The sequence below is a fragment of the Gasterosteus aculeatus genome, chromosome 7, assembly GCF_964276395.1.
Source record: "Gasterosteus aculeatus chromosome 7, fGasAcu3.hap1.1, whole genome shotgun sequence".
NCBI lineage: Eukaryota > Metazoa > Chordata > Actinopteri > Perciformes > Gasterosteidae > Gasterosteus > Gasterosteus aculeatus.
In genome coordinates this window covers 2,339,806-2,359,374 of record NC_135694.1, presented here as the reverse complement: position 1 = coordinate 2,359,374, position 19,569 = coordinate 2,339,806, and the positions used below count along the sequence as shown (strand labels likewise).

The following is a 19,569-nucleotide window of genomic DNA, read 5'->3' as shown; positions in this document are numbered from 1 at the left end:
ACAACAACGGAGTGGTAGTTTTCGACTTTTTTCTGCGAGAATTAACTTTCTCTATCCAGCATCACGGTTTGCCGCTTTGACCTCTGACCTCCCGCGCCGGCCCCCCGCGGACGGGATTTCCCCTCCGAAGCTCCTCGCCCAGCCCGCTCGGGGCTCCTGGCAGTGCCCGCCTGGGTTCTGGTTAGCCCGGCTTTCCCCCGCGGGGCGTAATGACAGCCTGCAGACCGCAGCGACACCCCGAGCAGACCGCCGCGCGTGCACTAAACACACGCTGGCGCGCGCCCACCGCCGGCCTCGACGCGGCCCGGCAGGAGCCGCGGGCTCGAGTGAACACACCTTCACACACAACTGGGCAGCGGCTGCACACTGAGGTCACGTTAGCACGCACCAGACACTTTGTGTGTGTGTGTGTGTGTGTGTGTGTGTGTGTGTGTGTCATGCCCTCCATGTGATGCCCTTTTCCATGCCATGCAGTGTGTGTGTGTCCGTGGGAAGTAGGAGAAAGGGGATTCCACACCAACCATGTGCCATAAGAGCACGTTTGTTCTGCATTTATGCCTACACACACACACAGACACACACACACATTAAAACACACACACACATTAAAGCATGCACACACACACACACATTAAAGCATGCACACACACACACATTAAAACACACACACACACACATTAAAGCATGCACATACACACACACACACGCATTAAACCATGCCCGCGCACACACACACACATTAAAGCATGCACACACACACACATTAAAGCATGCACATACACACACACACGCATTAAACCATGCCCGCGCACACACACACACATTAAAGCATGCACACACACACACGCATTAAAGCATGCACACACACACATATTAAAACACACACACATTAAAGCATGCACACACACACACACACACACACATTAAAGCATGCACACACACACATATTAAAACACACACACATTAAAGCATGCACACACACACACACATTAAAGCATGAACACACATACACGCATTAAAGTATGCACACACACACACACACACACACACACACACACACACACACATTAAAGCATGCACACACACACACACACATTAAAACACACACACATTAAAGCATGCACACACACACACACACACACAGACATTAAAGCATGAACACACACACATGCATTAAAGCATGCACATATACACACACACACATACACATTAAAACACACACACACACATTAAAGCATGCACACACACGCATTAAATCACGCACAAACATACACATTAAAGCACACACAAACACACACATTAAAGCACACACAAAGGAAAAAGTGGTGCATGCGTCATGTTTAAGCTGGAGTGGTCCTCGGAGGGTTGAAGGTTGCAGGGCGGGGATTGAGTGAGTGTGTGTGTGTGTGTGTGTGTGTGTGTGTGTGTGTGTGTGACGGGCTGCTAGTTGATCTGTCCCCTCGGTATTCCCCATCTTTGTAGTCGTTGTTTCCCTCGTTGCGTCAGAGCCAACACAGGCGCACACACACACACACACACACACACACACAGCGCTTTTATTTCTGTGAGAAAATACTTTTTAAATACAGCGTTAGACGTTGCCAATGTGAACAGAGTTTTAGTAAACTTGATGGATGAGGCAGCTTCATGCTTGATAAAACACAAAACAGGGTTTCTTCTAAAGAAGTCCCCCCCCCCCCCCAAAAAAATGAATAAAATAATCATATATAAATCAAAATATCTCGTGTCCAAACCATAAAAAACATGTGTTAGCGTTGTGCGTCTGCATTGATTACCGGTGAAGTGTGCGAGGGAATGAACTGACTTGTGACTTCTCTTTTAACGCCGACACTAGATGCTACAATGGGTGAGTTTGTCTCATCATATCGGACATATTGTCACAGTTCTTTTTTTTTTACTTTGACGCTTTTTTTGCAAGAATGCTTGCAAAAAAAGTCATGAAGCCTCTTTTTCACGTGCAATCGCTGCATTTCGCCCGTGCTTTTCTCTGAGAAACTGCACGCTGGCGAGGCCTGAACCCGAGCCGCTGTTGAGTGTTGCCGAGTCGTCCCTTAATAAGTCATTAATAAACCGTAACAAGCGGAAAGGACATTGTGTGTCAGACCAATGGAAAAGCGGCGTAAGGGTTCTTTTCATTCGTACATCAACATACATTTCTTTGGCTGCAGCGTTCCTGCTAATGTCCGTATTGCTTTTGTGCGCTTTGTGCCTCTGCAACCTGATGGCGCCCGTTTCCATTGCCTCACGGCGCCCGCGCACCGTGACCCCCGTGCCAGGGAGCCACCAGGGGCATTTTTACTCGTGCTGACGTGGCTTGGCTGGCTCGCCATGGTCATGCGATCATTGGAAAAATCCTGAAAAGCAGCTTATTCCTTCACTTGAGTGTACTGCCGGGGGGGGCCTCGCCGCGGGGCTTTATTAGTGGGCCGTACGGTTCAAAAGGTCATCGCAGGGGTCATTTCAGAAGCCACGTAGCGGTTGGTTGAGAGGAGGTCGTTTTTCATCAGACTGTATGAAAACACGTGGAGTTTAAATCCAAACGCATTCACTTCATGTCTCAAGTGGCTCCTAAAGTCCTTACACCGTCGTCCTAATTTGACCTCTGACCTCTGAATCTGTGACCAACAGGAAGAGGAGTTCATGGACTGGTGGAGCAAGTTCTACGCCTCGACCGGAGAGAAGAAGAAGTACGGGACGTACCTGGAGAGAGGCTTCGACACGCTGCAGGTGAGAAAAAAAAAAAAAGACTTTGTAAATCTTTAGTCAAATCAGATTAAACACATTTTTAGGACATTTTCCCAAAATGTTTTCCTCTGAACTTCAGCGCTTAATTCACACGTTTGCGCTCGTGCCAGATCCGCTGCGTCAGTCCTCCCCCTCTCTCCTCCTCACCCGTCCGCCGCGGCCCAGGCGCCGTGACGTGACGTCCCCGGGCCGGTGACTCACCCGCGGCGGGCGCTCCCACCGGGGGGGAGGGGCGGGTCGAGGGATCGACCCCGTCTGCCTTCTCACCCCCCCCTCGCCCACGCGGCCCTGCGCCCCTCGCCCCGATTCTCTCGGCCCCCGAGCGCCGACCTTTCCCCTCCCGCGGGACCTCGTAGCGCACGTCCGTCTTTTTTGTCTGGTGCCCAAACAGATGAGTCACCATGTCAGGGTTTGTTTATGGCCTTTTCCAAAAAGAGCCCTCTGACCCCTGAGAGACATTTCACATCGGAGAGCCGTCTCCCTTCCTTCGGAGGACGCTTGTGTCTCCGCATGCGACGCAAAGAGAGCGATATTTCGCCTCCCTTTCCACCTCCCCCCCCCCGGCGCTGGCTCTGGTGCAGGGGGGGGGTTGTGTGTCTGTTGAAGTCCAGCGAGCGGGTGTTTCCAGACTTTGTCTTTCGTTTGCATCATCATCCCGACCTCCTCGAACTCAGCGCCTCCTTTTCACCGACGGCACGTTGTCCACGCCGACGTCACCCAGAGACGCCTGATTGGACGACTCGGTCCCCCACAACTGATCTAAGCGTCTCTAAACGGAGCCTGCGAGGCCCGGTCCCCTCGGTGTGAGCCCCCCCCTCCCTCGGTCTGAGCCCCCCCCTCCCTCGCTGACGGCTTCGGTTCTCCAGTGAAATGAACCGCTGTTTCCAGGCCTCCCTTTTGGTTTACATCATCACTCTCTCCCCGTCTCTCTCCCGGTCCTCCGTCCTCGCCCTGCTTTTCCGACTCCCTCACCCTATCTCCACCCAAGTCTCAGGCCGTGTATGTCCTCCCCCCCCACCCCCTCCCCCCCCCTTTCCTGCTGACTCCCCATCTTTGTTTATTTAAAGAGGCGACGCAGCAGAAGCTCGATGAGAGACGAGTATCCCAACTGAGGACGTATTAATCTTATTGATCTGTTTTCAATTCAAAGTACTTTTTAAATATTAGTGTGGTTGCTTTATTTGTTTTTGTTGTCATTTTGGGTTGTTTGTGTCTCTGTTTATTTCCGTTTTGCACCTCCATGAGGTTATTTCCTGGCTCCTTTGTGTCTCTTTTTTCGAAGTCTTGGATCGTTTGAAGTTGTTTTGTAAATGTCTATTTTCATTTGCTCAGCATCTTTTTTGGCGTCTTTAGTTTTGTTTTTGCGTTCATTTCTTTTATCTCCGATTGTTTTGCATCCATCTATTGTCACTTGGCATTTGCGTATCCTCAGAGTCCCTTTGTGATCATTTCGCGGTTGCTTGTTTGTCTGTTTTATTTGTTTCATGTCTCCTTGAAGTCATCCGGGTGGTTTTTAGTGGGTTTTTTAAATGTTTTTGCTCCTTTTTTCTCGAGGCTCTCTGTGATCATTTTGTGGTCCCGATCAGTAATCCCTTCATGCTGACGCGAACCACTGTTTCCAGCTCGCCCTCTGAGAGTCCTCCTCAGCGACTTCTTCTTCTGTGGTGGGAAAAGAATTGAGGGAAAGTGTGTGTGACTGGTGTAGACAAACACCCGTGATGATAAAAAATGAATCTTTCTGTGCTCCTGACAGCCTGGATACGGTGCACATGTGTGACCGAGTGGCCTTTGCCTCTGATACCGGCGGCGTCACACTGGTCCCACGAACGTCTCGTCCTCCAGCCCTTTTCTGCCCTTACTCACTCTCTCATCCGTCCGTCTGCCCCCCCCCCCCCCCGGTCTCCCTCTCTCTCGTGTTTGTGCGTCTCGTTAACCCCCCTCGCCTCCCCTTTCCTCAGGTGTACGATCGGGAGCTGGAGAAGGTCGAGGGTTTCGAAGGCCTCTCCGATTTCTGTCAGACTTTCCAGCTGCAGAGAGGAAAGACTCAGGAGGGAGGCGAGGACCCTTCGGTGGTGGGGGAGTTCAAGGTAAGAACACACAAGCGGGACGTTCCTTCGGTCACATTTGCCTTTTCGTCCGGCGATCGGACTCGCCCCCTGTTTTTGTGTTCATCGTGTTTTCCTCATTACCGCGACCAGGGTATGTTTAAGATCTACACGCTGCCGGACGACCCCGCCGACCCCGCGCCCCCCAGGCAGTTCAGGAAGCTGCCTCCCAACGGCATCGAGGAGTGTTTGGTCCGAGTGTACGTCGTCCAGGCTCAGGGGCTGCAGCCCAAAGACGCCAACGGGAAGGTGAGGAGAGAGACGAGGTGAAACGCAGCGGGGGGGCAGATGAGTTAACGAGTCGTGTGCTTCCAGTGTGACCCCTACGTGAAGATCACTCTGGGCAAAAAGACCATCAGCGACCATGAGAACTACATCCCCTGCACGCTGGACCCCGTCTTTGGAAAGTATGTGATCGCACCTTCTTCAACCCGGTCCAATGAAGCTGCATTCTGTGCAGTGGCCAGCAGGGGGCGACTCCTCCGGGCCCATAGAAGTCTATTAGAAAATGACTTTATTCCCTCGGCAAACATGAGTTTATGACATCTGTTTCTAGTCTAATGCAGCATGATGTTCATTCAGTAAATTATACTCCATTTACAGTCAAACACATGCTTAAGGGGCGGGGCTGCCCTGTGATTGACAGGTCGCTACTGTTGGAGTTGTCCGAGTTTTGAATGTTGATTTTCAGTTCCTTAGAGTTAATTCTAACAATTAAGTCCCGTTATCCCATATCTCCTTTTATTCCTATCAACCCACAGAGGTCTTATGAGTCTGCTTGTGTACATTGTTAATATTTCTCCACATGCCGCCCTCCACCTTCAGAAACACACTTATTTATTGAGTGAGGAGGTGGCGTTCCAGGTGCGAAGCGCTTACAGAGAAAGCCTCCCCTTTGACTCCTCGCCGTGGTTCACGTTGGAGACTTTGAAAGCAGTAAATCAGGCTGCTGCGCTGCAGGAAAACCCTATTTTATGCTCATTTAACCTGTTAAACGAGGGATGGAACGCAATAAACCAAGTCGCTCCTTTCCCACGAAGACGTCATAAAGCGGTGAGCGACCGATTGACTGCACGTTTGAATTCAACAGGTTGACGGGTTTGTGCTCTGCAGACCCCCCCCCCCCCCCACACCCCCCCCATTAGAGTCGCTTTCCTCCCTTTCACGCCAGTAGGGGTCGCTACACACACACCGATCCGCGTGTCAGCAGCTACACGTCCTCTCAGTGGTCAGCTCGACAATCCCTGCAGACGTGACGCTTTTTTTAGGCCTTTTTGTTCATATTTATTCGTCTAAAACGTCACAATCAACTCGTCCTCACGAAGGAAACAAAGTGTAAAAGGTGTTAAAGTTACAAGAAGAACGCACGCTCCCTGTAATGGAGACCTGTCAATCTGTGTGTAGCCCCGCCCCTAAAGCATTCTCTGATCTGATGTCTTGATACCAGCTGATGTCCCTGGACGTTTTTTTTCTGGGGGGGGGACGCCACCGCGACGGCGAATACCCGAGATCAGACCCTGATCTGCTTCCGTCCCGGGACCTCTTTTCTGTCCCCTCCAGGATGTTCGAGCTCCACTGCTCCCTCCCGATGGAGAAGGACCTCCGGGTGATGCTGTACGACCACGACATGCTGCGCAAGGACGAGAAGATCGGAGAGACGCTGATCGACCTGGAGAACCGCTTCCTGTCCCGGCACGGCGCCGCCTGCGGCCTCCCGCAGTCCTACAGCGTGTGAGCCGCCGCCCGATCACAGCGCACGAGCTCCATCTTTCTCTTTGCTTGGTCGGATTCATTTTAACACCCCTCTCTCTCTCTCTCTCTCTCTCTCTCCCTGTGTGTCTCTCGCCCCATCAGGTCCGGGGTAAACCAGTGGCGCGACCAGCTGACGCCCCGGCAGCTGCTGCACCGAGTGTGTGAGCGCCGGAGCCTGAGGAAGCCCGTCTACCAGGAGGACGCGGTGCACTTCAGGGGAGACCGGTACACCGCCGCCGACCTGGGTGAGAAACGCCAACCCGACTCCGGGGTTTACCCATGATGCAATCCGCCTGGGCAGCGTCGCTGGCTCTGGCGGAGGAGGGACAGGAAACCGGAGGTCGGGTCGTAAACACGCGCGTCTACACAGAGTACACAAAGTGCTCTGTGTACTCTGTGTGTACTCTGTGTACTTGCTTGCGTGGTGCGTGAACTCTTCCTCTTCTTCTTCATTACATTTGGACCACGACTTCTTCTTCAATGTGTGTGTGTGTGTGTGTGTGTGTGTGTGTGTGTGTGTGTGTGTGTGTGTGTGTGTGTGTGTGTGTGTGTGTGTCCGCGTTGGGAGAGTAAGTGCTGGAAAGCCAGCAGGGTACTTTGATTCGGCCGTCATTGGCGCCACTGAGTACACACACACACACACACACACACACACACACACACACACACACACAGCTACTTTAATGGAAATCCACACATTTATATCATCCACGTTCAGTAGAGTCACAGCAAATAAATCACTCTGCACTGAGCTCCACCCCTCCCTCCCTCTCCCCCTCCCTCCCTCTCTCTCCCTCCCTCCCTCCCTCTCTCTCCCCCTCCCCTTCTCTCTCTCCCTCCCTCCCTCTCTCTCTTCCTCCCTCGCCCCCTCTCTCCATCTCTCCCTCTCTCCATCTCTCTCTCCCTCCCTCTCCCCCTCTCTCCCTCCCTCCCTCTCCCTCTCCCCCTCTCTCTACCTCTCTCCCTCTCTCGCTCTCTCTCCATCTCTCCCTCTCTCTCCATCTCTCTCTCTCTCTCTCTCTCCCCCTCTCTCTACCTCTCCCCCTCTCTCTACCTCTCTCCCTCTCTCGCTCTCTCTCCATCTCTCCCTCTCTCTCCATCTCTCTCTCTCTCTCTCTCTCCCCCTCTCTCTACCTCTCCCCCTCTCTCTACCTCTCTCCCTCTCTCGCTCTCTCTCCATCTCTCCCTCTCTCTCCATCTCTCTCTCTCTCTCTCCATCTCTCTCCCCTCTCTCTCCATCTCTCCCTCCCTCCCTCTCCCCCTCTCTCCCCCCCCCTCTCCCTCTCTCTCTCCATCTCTCCCTCCCTCTCTCCCTCTCTCCCCCTCTCTCTCCATCTCTCCCTCCCTCTCTCTCTCTCTCTTCCTCCCTCTCTCTCTCCATCTCTCTCCCCCTCTCTCTCCATCTCTCCCTCCCTCTCTCTCTCCCTCTCAACTTTTGAACCTGGCACTTTCTCTGTCTCGTTGTTCTTGATGTAAGACGGTAAGTTTTTGGGGACGTTCATTGTCTCCATACGATCAGTCGGATTTCTTCCATACTTCAAATATCTGCTTTTCCTTTATTGTCTCTGTTCTTTCTTTTCGTTTCCTCACTACCTTCCTTGTTTCCCTCTTTTCTCGTCTTGTACCCTCCATCCTTTTTTTCCTCCATATGTCCCCTTCTTTCTTTCTCTGATTTAGTTTCCTTCCCTCTTTCCTTTCCTTCTTTCTCCCCCCTTCCTTCTCGGTTGTGGCTCCATCATTATTCCCTCCATCATCTTCTCCTCTGCTGCTAAAACTGCAGAACTTCTGAGCAGAGGGGGAGGGGGGGGGGGGGGGCAGTAACCGGGGGAGTTAAACCGCAGGACCACCTGAAGAGCAGAGCGACGAGATGAATATTATAGATTCATTTTCACACACACACACACACACACACACACACACACACACACACACACACACACACATGCTCCATGGCTGCTGCAATGTTGGTAATGGTTCCTGTTTTGGTGATTTATGGTAGAACTCAGTGTGTGTGCGCGTGTGTGTGTGTGTGTGTGTGTGTGTGTGTGTGTGCGTGCGTGCGTGCGCGTGTCCAAGCCAATGTCAACACCGCGGTCGTCTCTAGGTTAGCGGGGAGCGCCGGGCCGCGTTCTCTTTCCACAGTTGCCGCGGTTACCGTGCGTCAGCCTGCTGTCCGTCAAAAGCGGTCGCTAATTGGCCGAGAGGCCGCGCTCGTCTTCCTCACTGATTTCTTCTGCTTTCTTTTTTTTTTTTTTTTTACTTTTCTCCAACGCCGTCTCGTCGCCTTCCTTCTCTTTCCTATGACGCCGCTTCTCTCTGTTTCTCCCGGTTTCTTTTCTTCTCCTTTAAGCCGGCGACTCACATCCTTTTTCCTCTTCATTCTCCTTTCGTCTCCTTTCCTCCTTCTCCCCTCAACTCCACTCCTCAGTGTTTCCATGCCGTCTTCTCCTCCTTTCTATCCTCTCCTCATCACTTCTTCTCCTCCTCTGTCTCCTTCTCCCCTGCCCACTCCTTTTGTCTCACCAGTCTTCTTCCTCCCCTTCCCCTCTCTTCTCTGTATTTGTTCTCCCTCCATCCTTCTTCATCCCCCCGACTCAGTCTGTCCCGTCTCCCCTCTCAAGGTGACTCTTAAGTTCATAAACTTTTGATATTTTGCTTGGATTCGCCAATAAACAGCTGATGTAAAGTGTATTTGTGTGAGTAATTTCTCCTCCCAGTCCGCCCAGTGTCCCGGCCTTCACCCTCCATCTGTGTGTGTGTCAGTAGAGGACAAGAACGTGTCCAAACGGCACCTGGGTCCACTGAAGGAGCGGCTGTCCCTCCTCATCTTGAGGAAGCTGGGATTTGTCCCGGAGCACGTGGAGACCAGAGTCCTGTACAGTCCCCTCCAGCCCGACATGGAGCAGGTAACGCACGCACGCACGCACAACCGCCGCCCCTCTTCGGCGGGGCCCCTTGTCCCGTCGTCTGATTCGGTCGTTGCCGCCGTTCCTTCAGGGGCGGCTGATGATGTGGGTGGACCTGTTCCCCGGATCGCAGGGACCCCCGGGACCCCCGTTCAACGTCACGCCGCGCAAGGCTAAGAAGTAGGAGCGCGCCGCCGCGAGACACGCAAAAACCTCAGTCACGTGATTAGAGCCAATCAATCCCTTCGCCGTTTGTCAGTCCTCTGGCCTGTCAGTCAGCACGTCGGTCAATCGGCCTGTCAATCAGCGCGATCTGTCCTCGTCCAGGTTCTTCCTGCGCTGCATCATCTGGAACACCAGCGACGTCCTCCTGGACGACGTCAGCGTGAGCGGCGAGAGGATGAGCGACATCTACGTCAAGAGGTAAACCCCCCCCCCCGAAACCCTCCGCCCGCCATTCCCCCGCCCCGCCCCCCCCCCCCCCGACGGCTGATGGCGCGTGCGTTTTTGCGTGTCTTGCAGCTGGCTGGACGGCCACGAGCACAACAAGCAGAAGACCGACGTCCACTACCGCTCGCTGGCCGGCGAGGGGAACTTCAACTACAGGTTCCTGTTCCCCTTCCACTATCTGCCCGCCGAGCAGCTGTGCGTGGTCGACCGGAAGGTGAGGCCCCCAACGCCCCGCCGCCGCCGCCCCCCCGCCTGACGGGACGCGCCGACGCACCTTATAATGTCAATGAGACGATTTAAACGGGGTCAAATGAAGGAACTCTTAGACGTCTGGCAACAAAGAGGCTGATTGATGTTATTAGATACTGCAGGGAGCAGACACACACACACACACACACACACACACACACAGACACACACACAGCGTCCCGCCCTCTGCTTCGGACAGCTGTGGAGTGATAACTTAATGGACTTGGACACGGCCTGTAGATATAGTCTCACACACACACACAGCAGCAGGGTGTAGCGTGTTTACGCTCAGTGTTTGTGTGTGTGTGTGTGTTGTCACGAAGTGTGAGCGCATGATTCAGGGAGTGAGCGTGAGGTCATAACGCAGGCGGCAGACGGGAGTCATTTAAACATGCAGACGCCGAGAGTCGGAGGAAGATCCGCAGGGGGAAAGTCGTGAGTCGTGAGGTTAAATTCTCGGGTTTGTCCAAAGGTCAACGCGACAGAAAGGCCCTGAAAAGAGTCCGTCGCGTTGATGCCCCGCTTTAAAAATCTCCCTGACTTCTTGATATTTCCCCCGCGTGTTTATTCCAGGTGTGAGAATGTATAATAATATCTTTTGAATCAACATAAGTGTCACGCGGGGTGGAGAGGAGCGAGTGAGGGAATGGAACGATTAGCACAAAGGTGACGCGGGATCAGATGCTGTCTCGCAGCTCGATGCCAATATGTAGAACCCGCGCTGACTGCGTGTGTGTGCGTGTGTTTGGTGTGTGCGTGTGTGTGTGTGCGTGTGCAGGAACACTTCTGGAGTCTGGATAAGGCCGAGACCAAACTGGCTCCCAAGCTCACCCTGCAGATCTGGGACAACGACAAGTTCTCCTTCGACGACTACCTCGGTAAAACATCCGCCGCTGCTGTTCCACCTCCCCCTCACGCTCAGTAACCCTGACTCCCCCCCACCTCCCCCTCCCTCCCCCCCCGCCGACATGTGCGAACGGGCAAACTACTGCGATAACATTTATCTTTAGAATTAACGCCCTTCGTTTCCACCGTGTTGGCACTTTTTCGCTTTTCAAGCTGTCAAAATTCTGCCTTTCCTTCACCCCCCACGCCTGGAATAACTCCCCCCCCCCCTCCCCTCCCCTCCCCCCAGGCCGTTCATCTGCCCGCCATCCCGAGGATCGAACCCCCGCTAACGGCCTCTCAGAGCGGTTTCCATCTTTTATCTCACTTAAATAGGAACAAACTTCTCACTTCTCGTTTTCATGTTGTTTCGAAGCAGATCGTTTCAAACGGGATTAAATCATTAGAAATGAAAGTCCTCCATCCAGATGTTTGTTTGACAGACTCACGCCACCAACCATGAAAACCGGAGGAAACGGTGTGCATGAGCCGTGGAGCTCTGCAAACCTAAAATAGTCTATTTATGTTTATTAGATGGGGGGGGGAAATGGGTCATAAAGCACCTATGTGGGTTTTTTTTTTAACTACCGTTAAACACGGAGGTCCTGAGGCTTTAAATCTTTGCCATGTGCACCAGCCGGCGCTTCTGCCCCCAAAACCATCCAGCTGTGGCGCCGACTCACTCAAACCTTTCACGCCCGCCGAATGTGCCCCCCCCCCCCCCCCCCCCTGCCTCCCCCACCCACACAGGTCACCTGACGATGGACCTGAACCGCATGCCGCGTCCGTCCAAGTCGGCGGAGAAGTGCGACCTGCGGCTGCTGGAGCACCCGGCCGGGCCGCCGGTGTCTCTGTTCGAGCAGAAGACGGTGAAAGGCTGGTGGCCCTGCGCCTGCGAGCAGAACGGACAGAAGATCGTGGCGGTGAGAGAGAGAGAGAGAAAAAAAAGAAAAACACAACGGCCGTTGGCTCGACCGGCGCCGCATCCTGTCGGGACCTTGACGGATGTCGACGTCTCTGTCTCAGGGGAAGGTGGAGATGTCTCTGGAGATCGTGACGGAGCAGGAGCACGAGGAGAGGCCCGCCGGCGTCGGCAGAGACGAACCCAACATGAACCCTCACCTGGAGGAGCCTCAGTGGGTGTCACGCGCACGCACACACACACACACACACACACACACACACCTCTTCTCATCCTCCTCTCTCCTCCCAGGCGTCCAGAGACCTCCTTCCTGTGGTTCTCCTCCCCCTATAAGACGCTCAGGTTCATCCTGTGGAGGCGCTTCAAGTGCTACATCCTCATCGGCATCGTTCTCTTCCTCCTCCTCCTCTTCCTCGGCGTCTTCCTCTACTCCTTCCCGGCAAGTTGCGAAATTTGTTTTAGGCTTACAACCAAAACCCCCAAGGAAAGGAAAACAAAGCAAGTAGTAACATCCTGAATGTGTTGTCCTCTCCGTCCTCCAGAACTACGCCGCCATGAGGATGGTGGCGCCTTTTGGGCCAGCGAAGGCTGCACAGTGATGATGGTGATGATGATGATGAAGGTGATGATGGAGCGACGAGGAAAGTGGAGAGAAAAGAGAGACGAGCTAAAGAACAACGTCCAGTTAGAAATCGGGCTAAACTGAACTGATTTATTCTCCTTCCTTTTCTTTGAATGGATTTTGTGATCTTGTTGGAGTTGTGAGTAAACTTCAGTGCTTCATCTGTGTGTGTGTGTGTGTGTGTGTGTGTGTGTGTGTGTGTGTGTGTGTGCCTTCGCTGACCCTCCTCACTGTACTGGATGCATCCTCGGCATGTTTTAGCTCTCTAAAAGTCTTTGTGAAGAACCTGCATGAACGATCGTCTTTGCGGCCCTGTGTGCTGCCTTCAGGTGCAGTCAGAAAGCAGAGATGTCTTTCCCATTTCTCTCCTTTCTCCTTCCTTCCTTTTTTGTCCTCCCTCTCTGTCTCCCTCCTTATTCCCTCTGCGTCTCCTTAACTTCCTCTTTTCGCCTTTAGAGGATGTTCTTCGGTTATTTCCCCCCTTCTTGGTTTCATGTCGGGATGCCTGAACATTATTATTACATATATTATATTATGTATTTAAAAGAGCTTTACTTCCCGTACGTCCTGCTGATGTAAATCAACGATCATTGAACAACTTGATGTGACAATCGTGCCCTCGCCTGCCCTTTTTTGGTAAAAGAAGCTGTGTTTTCCCGATGTGATCCCTGTCAGTGAATGCACCGGGCCTTCAGCCTCCCGCTTTGTTGCCTTTACATCCGGTAACACTAACTCAGTTTATCTTGACGTAGTTTGTGCTGGTTGCTGCCTTTGCGAAGCCTGTCGCCGTCTCAGTGAAGTTTGACTTGTGGAAATGTCTCTTTAAAGGAATACTTTGACATTTAGACCAAATGTCCATCCCACTGAGCTCCTCTTAGCTTAGCTTAGCATAAAGCCTGGAAACGGGTGGAAACAGTTCGCTCGACTCTGTCCAGAAGTAAAGAGTTCACTAATTAACCAAAGGGCCGTTTTAAACATATTTATCAAACAATGTTAAATGTGCATTACTGAACTGGGGGGGTTGCTTGGTTATTTGATGCCTCTGGACAGGAGAGGAATATTTCACAAAATATCAGAGAGAGAATGTATTCACTCATTGTATTCACTCAGAGAAGTCTCCAGAGTTATGTTTCATATGCTCAAAGGGCATGTTTACTAATCGCTAAAAACTTGCATTTGGAACTATAAAACCGGAAAGTGCCAACAAATTGGTTTTAAATCCAATGCGCCGTGTCAAACTCTGTTGTTACTGTAAAAGGAAGTTGAACATGACTGACAGTATTGATATTTGAATGTATTTTAGGAGAAACAGACCATGTATTTGAACTCATATCTACAATAAGCAATACTCTGCACTGCATTATGTCAATATTATCAATAAAACTGCAATTCTGAAGTGTTTTATTCCATTTAAAATGTCATTATTATTAAGTCTACATCCATTGTTTTTCATTTGAGATACCGTTTTTTTTAAGGACAGCGGCCTCCCGGGTGAAAGTGAGTCAGTTAGAGCAGAATATTTTAACCTCAAAGCTTTAAATACTCCAACACAGTACCTGCAAGAGCTGCAGATTATTTCTTTCAGAAAATCTCAGCATTCCAAATTATATCTGAAAATGAGACGCACTCCCCAGCCAATCAGAGGCCGGCGCTCCAACAAGAAGAAGAAGAAGAAGAAGAAGAAGGCTTTTAACTTAAACCTCTGTCGTTACGGTCATTCATTCTGGTTTAGTTGGCCATGTTTTTTCTGGGCCCCGGCACACCCTCGATGCAGCCCATCTGTGTGTGTGTGTGTGTGTGCGTTTCAGCCGTGTGACCTCGGTGCGAACCTGCAGCGTCGACAGAAGTCGGACTGGAAACCCGCTCTGACCGATTCGTCTCTCGAGCTCCCGCAACCCTTAAATTACTGCTTTGCTTTCTCCCACCTCTCCTCCCTCCCATCTGCTGCTTCCTCCCTTCCTTCCCTCCCGGTACTGGCGTCCCGTAACCTCTCTTTCTCGGGGGGGTTGTTGTGGTCACCGTGAACTGCAGGTGAACCTCTGACCACGGAGTGGGTGGAGTTAGTGCAGTGTGGGTGGGCCGTGGCGGTGGTCTGTCCGTCTTCCTCCTCCTCCTCCTCCTCCTCCTCACCCTGCCCTGACTCATCCTCCTCCCTCTGGTAATTTTCGACGCTTATCACTTCCTCTGTGGCCCAAATGTATTGATTTCACTCCAATCCGCAAAGCGGCGTTGAAAATCTCAAGGAAACCTGAAAATGAGTTTTCGACCTTGTGATTCTGCGTCTCCATGGCAACGTGTTGTCATGGAGACGCAACAGATTTGTAATAATCAACAACTTGAGCCACTCTCCGAACACGCTTTATTCTCCTGCTTTGTCTGGTCTCATTCACGTAGCAGCACTACGCCTGAATCCTCCATCGCCTCCACCTCTCCACCCTCCGGCCTCCGCCGCGCGCCTCGTCCAGAGGCCTCATCTCACTGCCACGTTAATCAGGCCCTCTGACGGAAGCAACGTGTAGTTTAAAGCCCGCCGTGCATCTGTGCGTTACGCGCGTGTGTGTGTGTGTGTGTGTGTGTGTGTGTGTGTGTTTAGGGCGGCTTTGAACGTGGACGGGGTCAAAGTGCACCTGATTCCCCAGACGTGATGGAAAAGGGCCGGAGGGGAGCCTGGCGAACAGGATTCTAGATGTTTCATTATCACCTCACACACACACACACACACACACACACGGACACATGTGCGGCAGCGAGCAGGCCTACAACATCAAACACTCGCGGCGAGTAAAAACCACAGTAGCCCCGTCTGTACCTGTGAGTCTGTGTTTCACACTGCCAGAGTTCAGGCCGCTGATATCAGCTTACACACACACACACACACACATGTGCAGACACATGGTATCAGCTTGCGTGCACTCACCGCACACACACACACGCGCACAAAGGTTCACATGTGTACAGATGTGAGTTAAGCGCTGACACCTCGGCCTTCTAACTCGGGTTTACGTGTTTTTTTTTATGGGATGAAATGTATTAAAAATCAATTACTACATTCTATTGACATCGGGCCAGTGGTGGGAGAAGTATTTAGGTATTTTATTAAAGCAGTAATACACGTCGTGAAAGTAAAAGTCCTTCATTTAAAACCTCATTGAAGTTGGTCAGTAGGGAATAAACAGTTCCAGCAGAAAACTGAAAACAATAAGAACAGGATTTTTGTTTTATTTGTCTCTTAACGGAATTACTTATAAACACAATATAACAACATTAAAATTAATCACAATAAATTTTTAAGAACACGTACATCTGGATTATCTCCGAATTATCTGTTAAAAGAGTAGAAAAATCTAGTGGCTTCCAAAAAAAAGAACAACATTTGGCATCTTTCAAAAAGGAGAAATAGTTGAAAAAGTTTCAACATGGGTCCTAAGGTTAAAATATCGCTGCACGCAGCCAGGCCCGATAGCCGATCCTCGTGCGGGTGAATCGATCGTCGATCTGTTGGTGATGCCTCGGGGCTCCGACGGAGCCGAGGAGTCGTTCTCAGCTACAGGTGTGCGGCGGCGCGCCGGATAAATCTACTCTTACGGTAATTCACTCTCCCCCTTAAAGCACCGTGAACCCGCAGACACTTTATTTCATTTATTTCATACCTTAATGTGGTTTAACGCGAAATAAATACACCGCAGCACCACGGACATCACATAATTAGGCTAAAAGAGCTTCCGGCTAACAGTGGACGTTAAGCTAGCAGCAGTCCGCTGATTGGGTGTGACGTCACGCTCACCGCCGCGTCACTCGCTTCGTTTCACAGCTTCATTGTAAAGAACTTAATTTGGAATTTGTTTGAGGATGTCTTCCATAGTTTGAAGTTCCTTTTAGTATAAAAGGTGACAAAATTAAGTGAATTAAATGCATTAGTGAAAAAGTAAAGAAATACATCTCTCAACAATCATATTTCATTTAATTGGTGTTTTTCATGTTCTAAAATGTTTTCTTTCACGATAAATTACTTTATTTCCAAGAGTCTCCCGTGTTCGAGAGCGACCGCCATCTCCGGCCCAGTTGTTTTTTGTTTTTTCCCGCGGCCCGTATACCACCAACACCGGGGCAGTAAACTCATTTCACACGCCGCGCTCCCCTCATTAGTCCTCGCGTTAACTAGCAGCGAGGAATGCAGTCCAACAGCTCCGTGGAAAAAGCAGTATAATTTAACAAGATGCTAATCAGCAGATTGCTGAGGTGTTTGGTCACCGTGTGTGAAGCCTCAGGTAGGGGGGGGGGGAAGTTGAGAGCTTCGGACTGATTATTCGGCTGAAACTTGTGTTTGAATTAACGCCCTCTGCAGCATTATTATTATTATTATTATTAAAAAGAGATCAAATCATCCTGCGCACATCTTCTCACAACACATTCCTGTATTTTCCCAGGGTGCCCCTCTCTAAACGTCTCCGTCCCCCCTGCAGACGCCCCCCGACCTTCGCTCAGAGGTCGACGCAAACCTCCCGAAAGAGGAGTTACGAGGAAGGCGAGCCCGTGGGGGGGCGGGAGGACGAGGACGAGGAGCGTGAGAGCCGAAGGGCGGACGGACGGACGGCCGGACGTATTCTGAGGGGACCGTTAAAGGAAACGCCCTCGACATTGTGACCGCCGGTAGGTGTGAGAAACGCCCGCGCGTCTTCAAGGCCTCTGACGGATGTCACTCCTGGAGTGCGTGGCGCTACGCACTCTGGGGACGGGGGAGGGGGTACGACCCGGCTCGTCCACTTCCTGCCCTGGGACAGGAAGCCGAGCAGGTCAAGGTGACATAGAAAAACAAAACAACAACCGCCCTGTTTGTCGTGCTTTTACCGAGCTCATCAGGCACCGCCGTGACGCGTGTGTGTGTGTGTGTGTTTCATTGTGGGAGCTGTAACTTTGTCCTGTCTCACACTCCAACAAACCAAACAATGGCCCGTCTTTGTTCAGCTTGGTATTACTTGACTTCTATTGTTGCGTTTGTGCTGGTTGTTAATGTGCGTGTGTGGCCTTTCATCACACACCCACATGTTTTTTTTGTTGTTTTTTTACCAAATATCAGCGGGACGTTTTGATAACAAATTAGCGTCGGTGCTAATAGGATTTCAGGCGGCATCGCAGGGACTTTTTATTTCGTCTCGTTAAGGAAGAACCCCGGCTGGCTCGTTAAAGGCGGCCCTTAACGACCTGCGGGGGCCGACAGTAAAACGCGGCGTTGAAGTGAAATGAAGTGTGCGCTTTCATGGGCGTGGCCATCTTTGTCGGTGTGTTTTTTTTTTTTCACCCTCACAGGAGTAGAAAACGACATCTTTGAAACGCGTCACGGCGTTTGTGAGATGATCCTCTCTGGCGATCTAGTTTACGCTGCTGTTGCATCATCGTCCATCCATGATCTGGTTTGAGCGCCGGGATTAGCTTAGCAGCCTTTAGCTTGGAGTCACTCCCGTGTTTTTTTTTTATTTTTTACGGTCGCTCTCTGGGAGTCACCGTTGCACAACATCCCAGATGGTGAAGTGAGTTTCGTACTGTGATGATTGCTCTATAAATGTATAAAGTGCCCACAGAGTTTGAGAGCAGCTCCATTGTTCATTGTCTCGTCGGCCTCGACAGCGGGAGCCTTGATGCTAAGCTAACTTAGCGTCCCGCTGAGGTTCAGCCTGTGTATTTAGCCCACGGCGATGACGGCGGTTTCTCGTCTCGTATCTTTGTGGAAGTTCCCGTTCGGCTTTTTACACAAAAGACAAAATGTGATTCAAACACAAACCGTTTCTGATGTTTGTTGTCCATATTTTTGCCGCGAGTCGCTTCTCCGGTTTCTCCAATTGGTTGCCTACGGCAACGTGGGATTCAAACCCCTTTCCTTCCGCATCTCGCCCAGGTATCGCCTCATCTGACGACTTGCCGCTCTCCGCCGCCCGGCCTTCAAAATAAAACATAGCCCTCGCTACTTCCTTTACACCTCGCTGCAATAAAACCCGTCCAGACTCCTCAGGTTCACGACCTTCACTGACCGGCGGTGAAGGAGCTTTTTTCCCCCTTTCGTTCCGTCCGTTGTGTATTTCGTGCGAGCTAACGCGTGATATTCTGCCTCCCTGCACACGTGTGTGTGTGTGTCATCTCCTACCTTGTCCTGATGCATTAGACGCCTGTGGAATGTCGACTCGCTTTCGGAAAGAGAGAAAAAAAGAAAGCTGGAAAACCGTTTCCAGCCAAAAACGTTTCCAAATCCATTTACTTCAACCCTTTATTGACTCTTTCTTGTTCATATATGTTTTTCTCCCTTTTTTTTAATTCATTCCCTCACTTCAGGACTCCGGTCTGCTTTACTTTAATACGTTATTCCTTTTTTTATTCATCCTACTTCTCCGCTCTAATCCGACCTCCTCATGCTGCTCGCTAATTTTATTGCTCTTTTTTTTCCCCTCCGTCGTCCTCGTTGTAATTCCTTTTAATTAAATGTTCAGTTTATGTGTAATTCCTGAAGCCGGCGCAGTAAAAGTCAACTCGGCGTGGACTGCATGTTCGGTGCACGGTGAGGGAAGCGGCCAATCAGACGACTGGGATGCCGGCCAGCTTCATGATGCAATATCCTGTCGGGTTAAATCCTTTTATTTGAATGTAACGCTCCTTCTTTTCTTCCACGCTTTGCATCCTCGAGTTAATGCTAAACACACACACACACACACACACACACACTGTCTCATATCCTTCCACTCACCTCTGTGAATGCGAGCAGCAAAAGTGGGTTCAGACGTCAGACAGGAAACAGTGAAAACATTATTTCAATATGTTTTTATTGCTGCGATTATTAGATTTCATAAAACGAATCCATTTTAACGGAGCTTGTTTTCTCAGACTGTTTTCGTCCTTAAACCTGTAATCACTCAAATATTTTTT

The 19,569-nt window shown here is 51.0% G+C and overlaps 2 protein-coding genes across 18 annotated transcripts in view; both read left to right on the top strand.

The window, feature by feature from the left end:
• dysf (dysferlin, limb girdle muscular dystrophy 2B (autosomal recessive)) overlaps positions 1 to 14,073 on the top strand; it is a 38,814-nt gene extending 24,741 nt beyond the window's left edge. For 8 of the 16 annotated variants that reach the window (XM_078105392.1, XM_078105390.1, XM_078105387.1 and 5 more), the window contains 15 exons: positions 2,650 to 2,748; positions 4,725 to 4,853; positions 4,965 to 5,120; positions 5,187 to 5,278; positions 6,432 to 6,602; positions 6,726 to 6,868; positions 9,387 to 9,529; positions 9,621 to 9,709; positions 9,857 to 9,952; positions 10,052 to 10,193; positions 11,007 to 11,106; positions 11,864 to 12,036; positions 12,140 to 12,249; positions 12,327 to 12,474; positions 12,578 to 14,073. In XM_078105392.1, coding sequence (XP_077961518.1) covers positions 2,650 to 2,748; positions 4,725 to 4,853; positions 4,965 to 5,120; positions 5,187 to 5,278; positions 6,432 to 6,602; positions 6,726 to 6,868; positions 9,387 to 9,529; positions 9,621 to 9,709; positions 9,857 to 9,952; positions 10,052 to 10,193; positions 11,007 to 11,106; positions 11,864 to 12,036; positions 12,140 to 12,249; positions 12,327 to 12,474; positions 12,578 to 12,634 — 1,848 coding nt within the window. In that variant the 3' untranslated portion in view covers positions 12,635 to 14,073. The remainder of the gene's footprint in view (positions 1 to 2,649; positions 2,749 to 4,724; positions 4,854 to 4,964; positions 5,121 to 5,186; positions 5,279 to 6,431; positions 6,603 to 6,725; positions 6,869 to 9,386; positions 9,530 to 9,620; positions 9,710 to 9,856; positions 9,953 to 10,051; positions 10,194 to 11,006; positions 11,107 to 11,863; positions 12,037 to 12,139; positions 12,250 to 12,326; positions 12,475 to 12,577) is intronic. The other 8 variants (XM_078105398.1, XM_078105401.1, XM_078105399.1 and 5 more) reach the window with 2 other exon arrangements.
• Positions 14,074 to 16,053: 1,980 nt separating this feature from the next.
• Positions 16,054 to 19,569, top strand: part of LOC120823100 (uncharacterized) — an 88,128-nt gene continuing 84,612 nt past the window's right edge. For both annotated transcript variants that reach the window (XR_013468132.1, XR_005712787.2), the window contains exons 1-2: positions 16,054 to 16,243; positions 17,085 to 17,307. The gene's annotated coding sequence lies outside the window, so the exon portion shown is untranslated. The remainder of the gene's footprint in view (positions 16,244 to 17,084; positions 17,308 to 19,569) is intronic.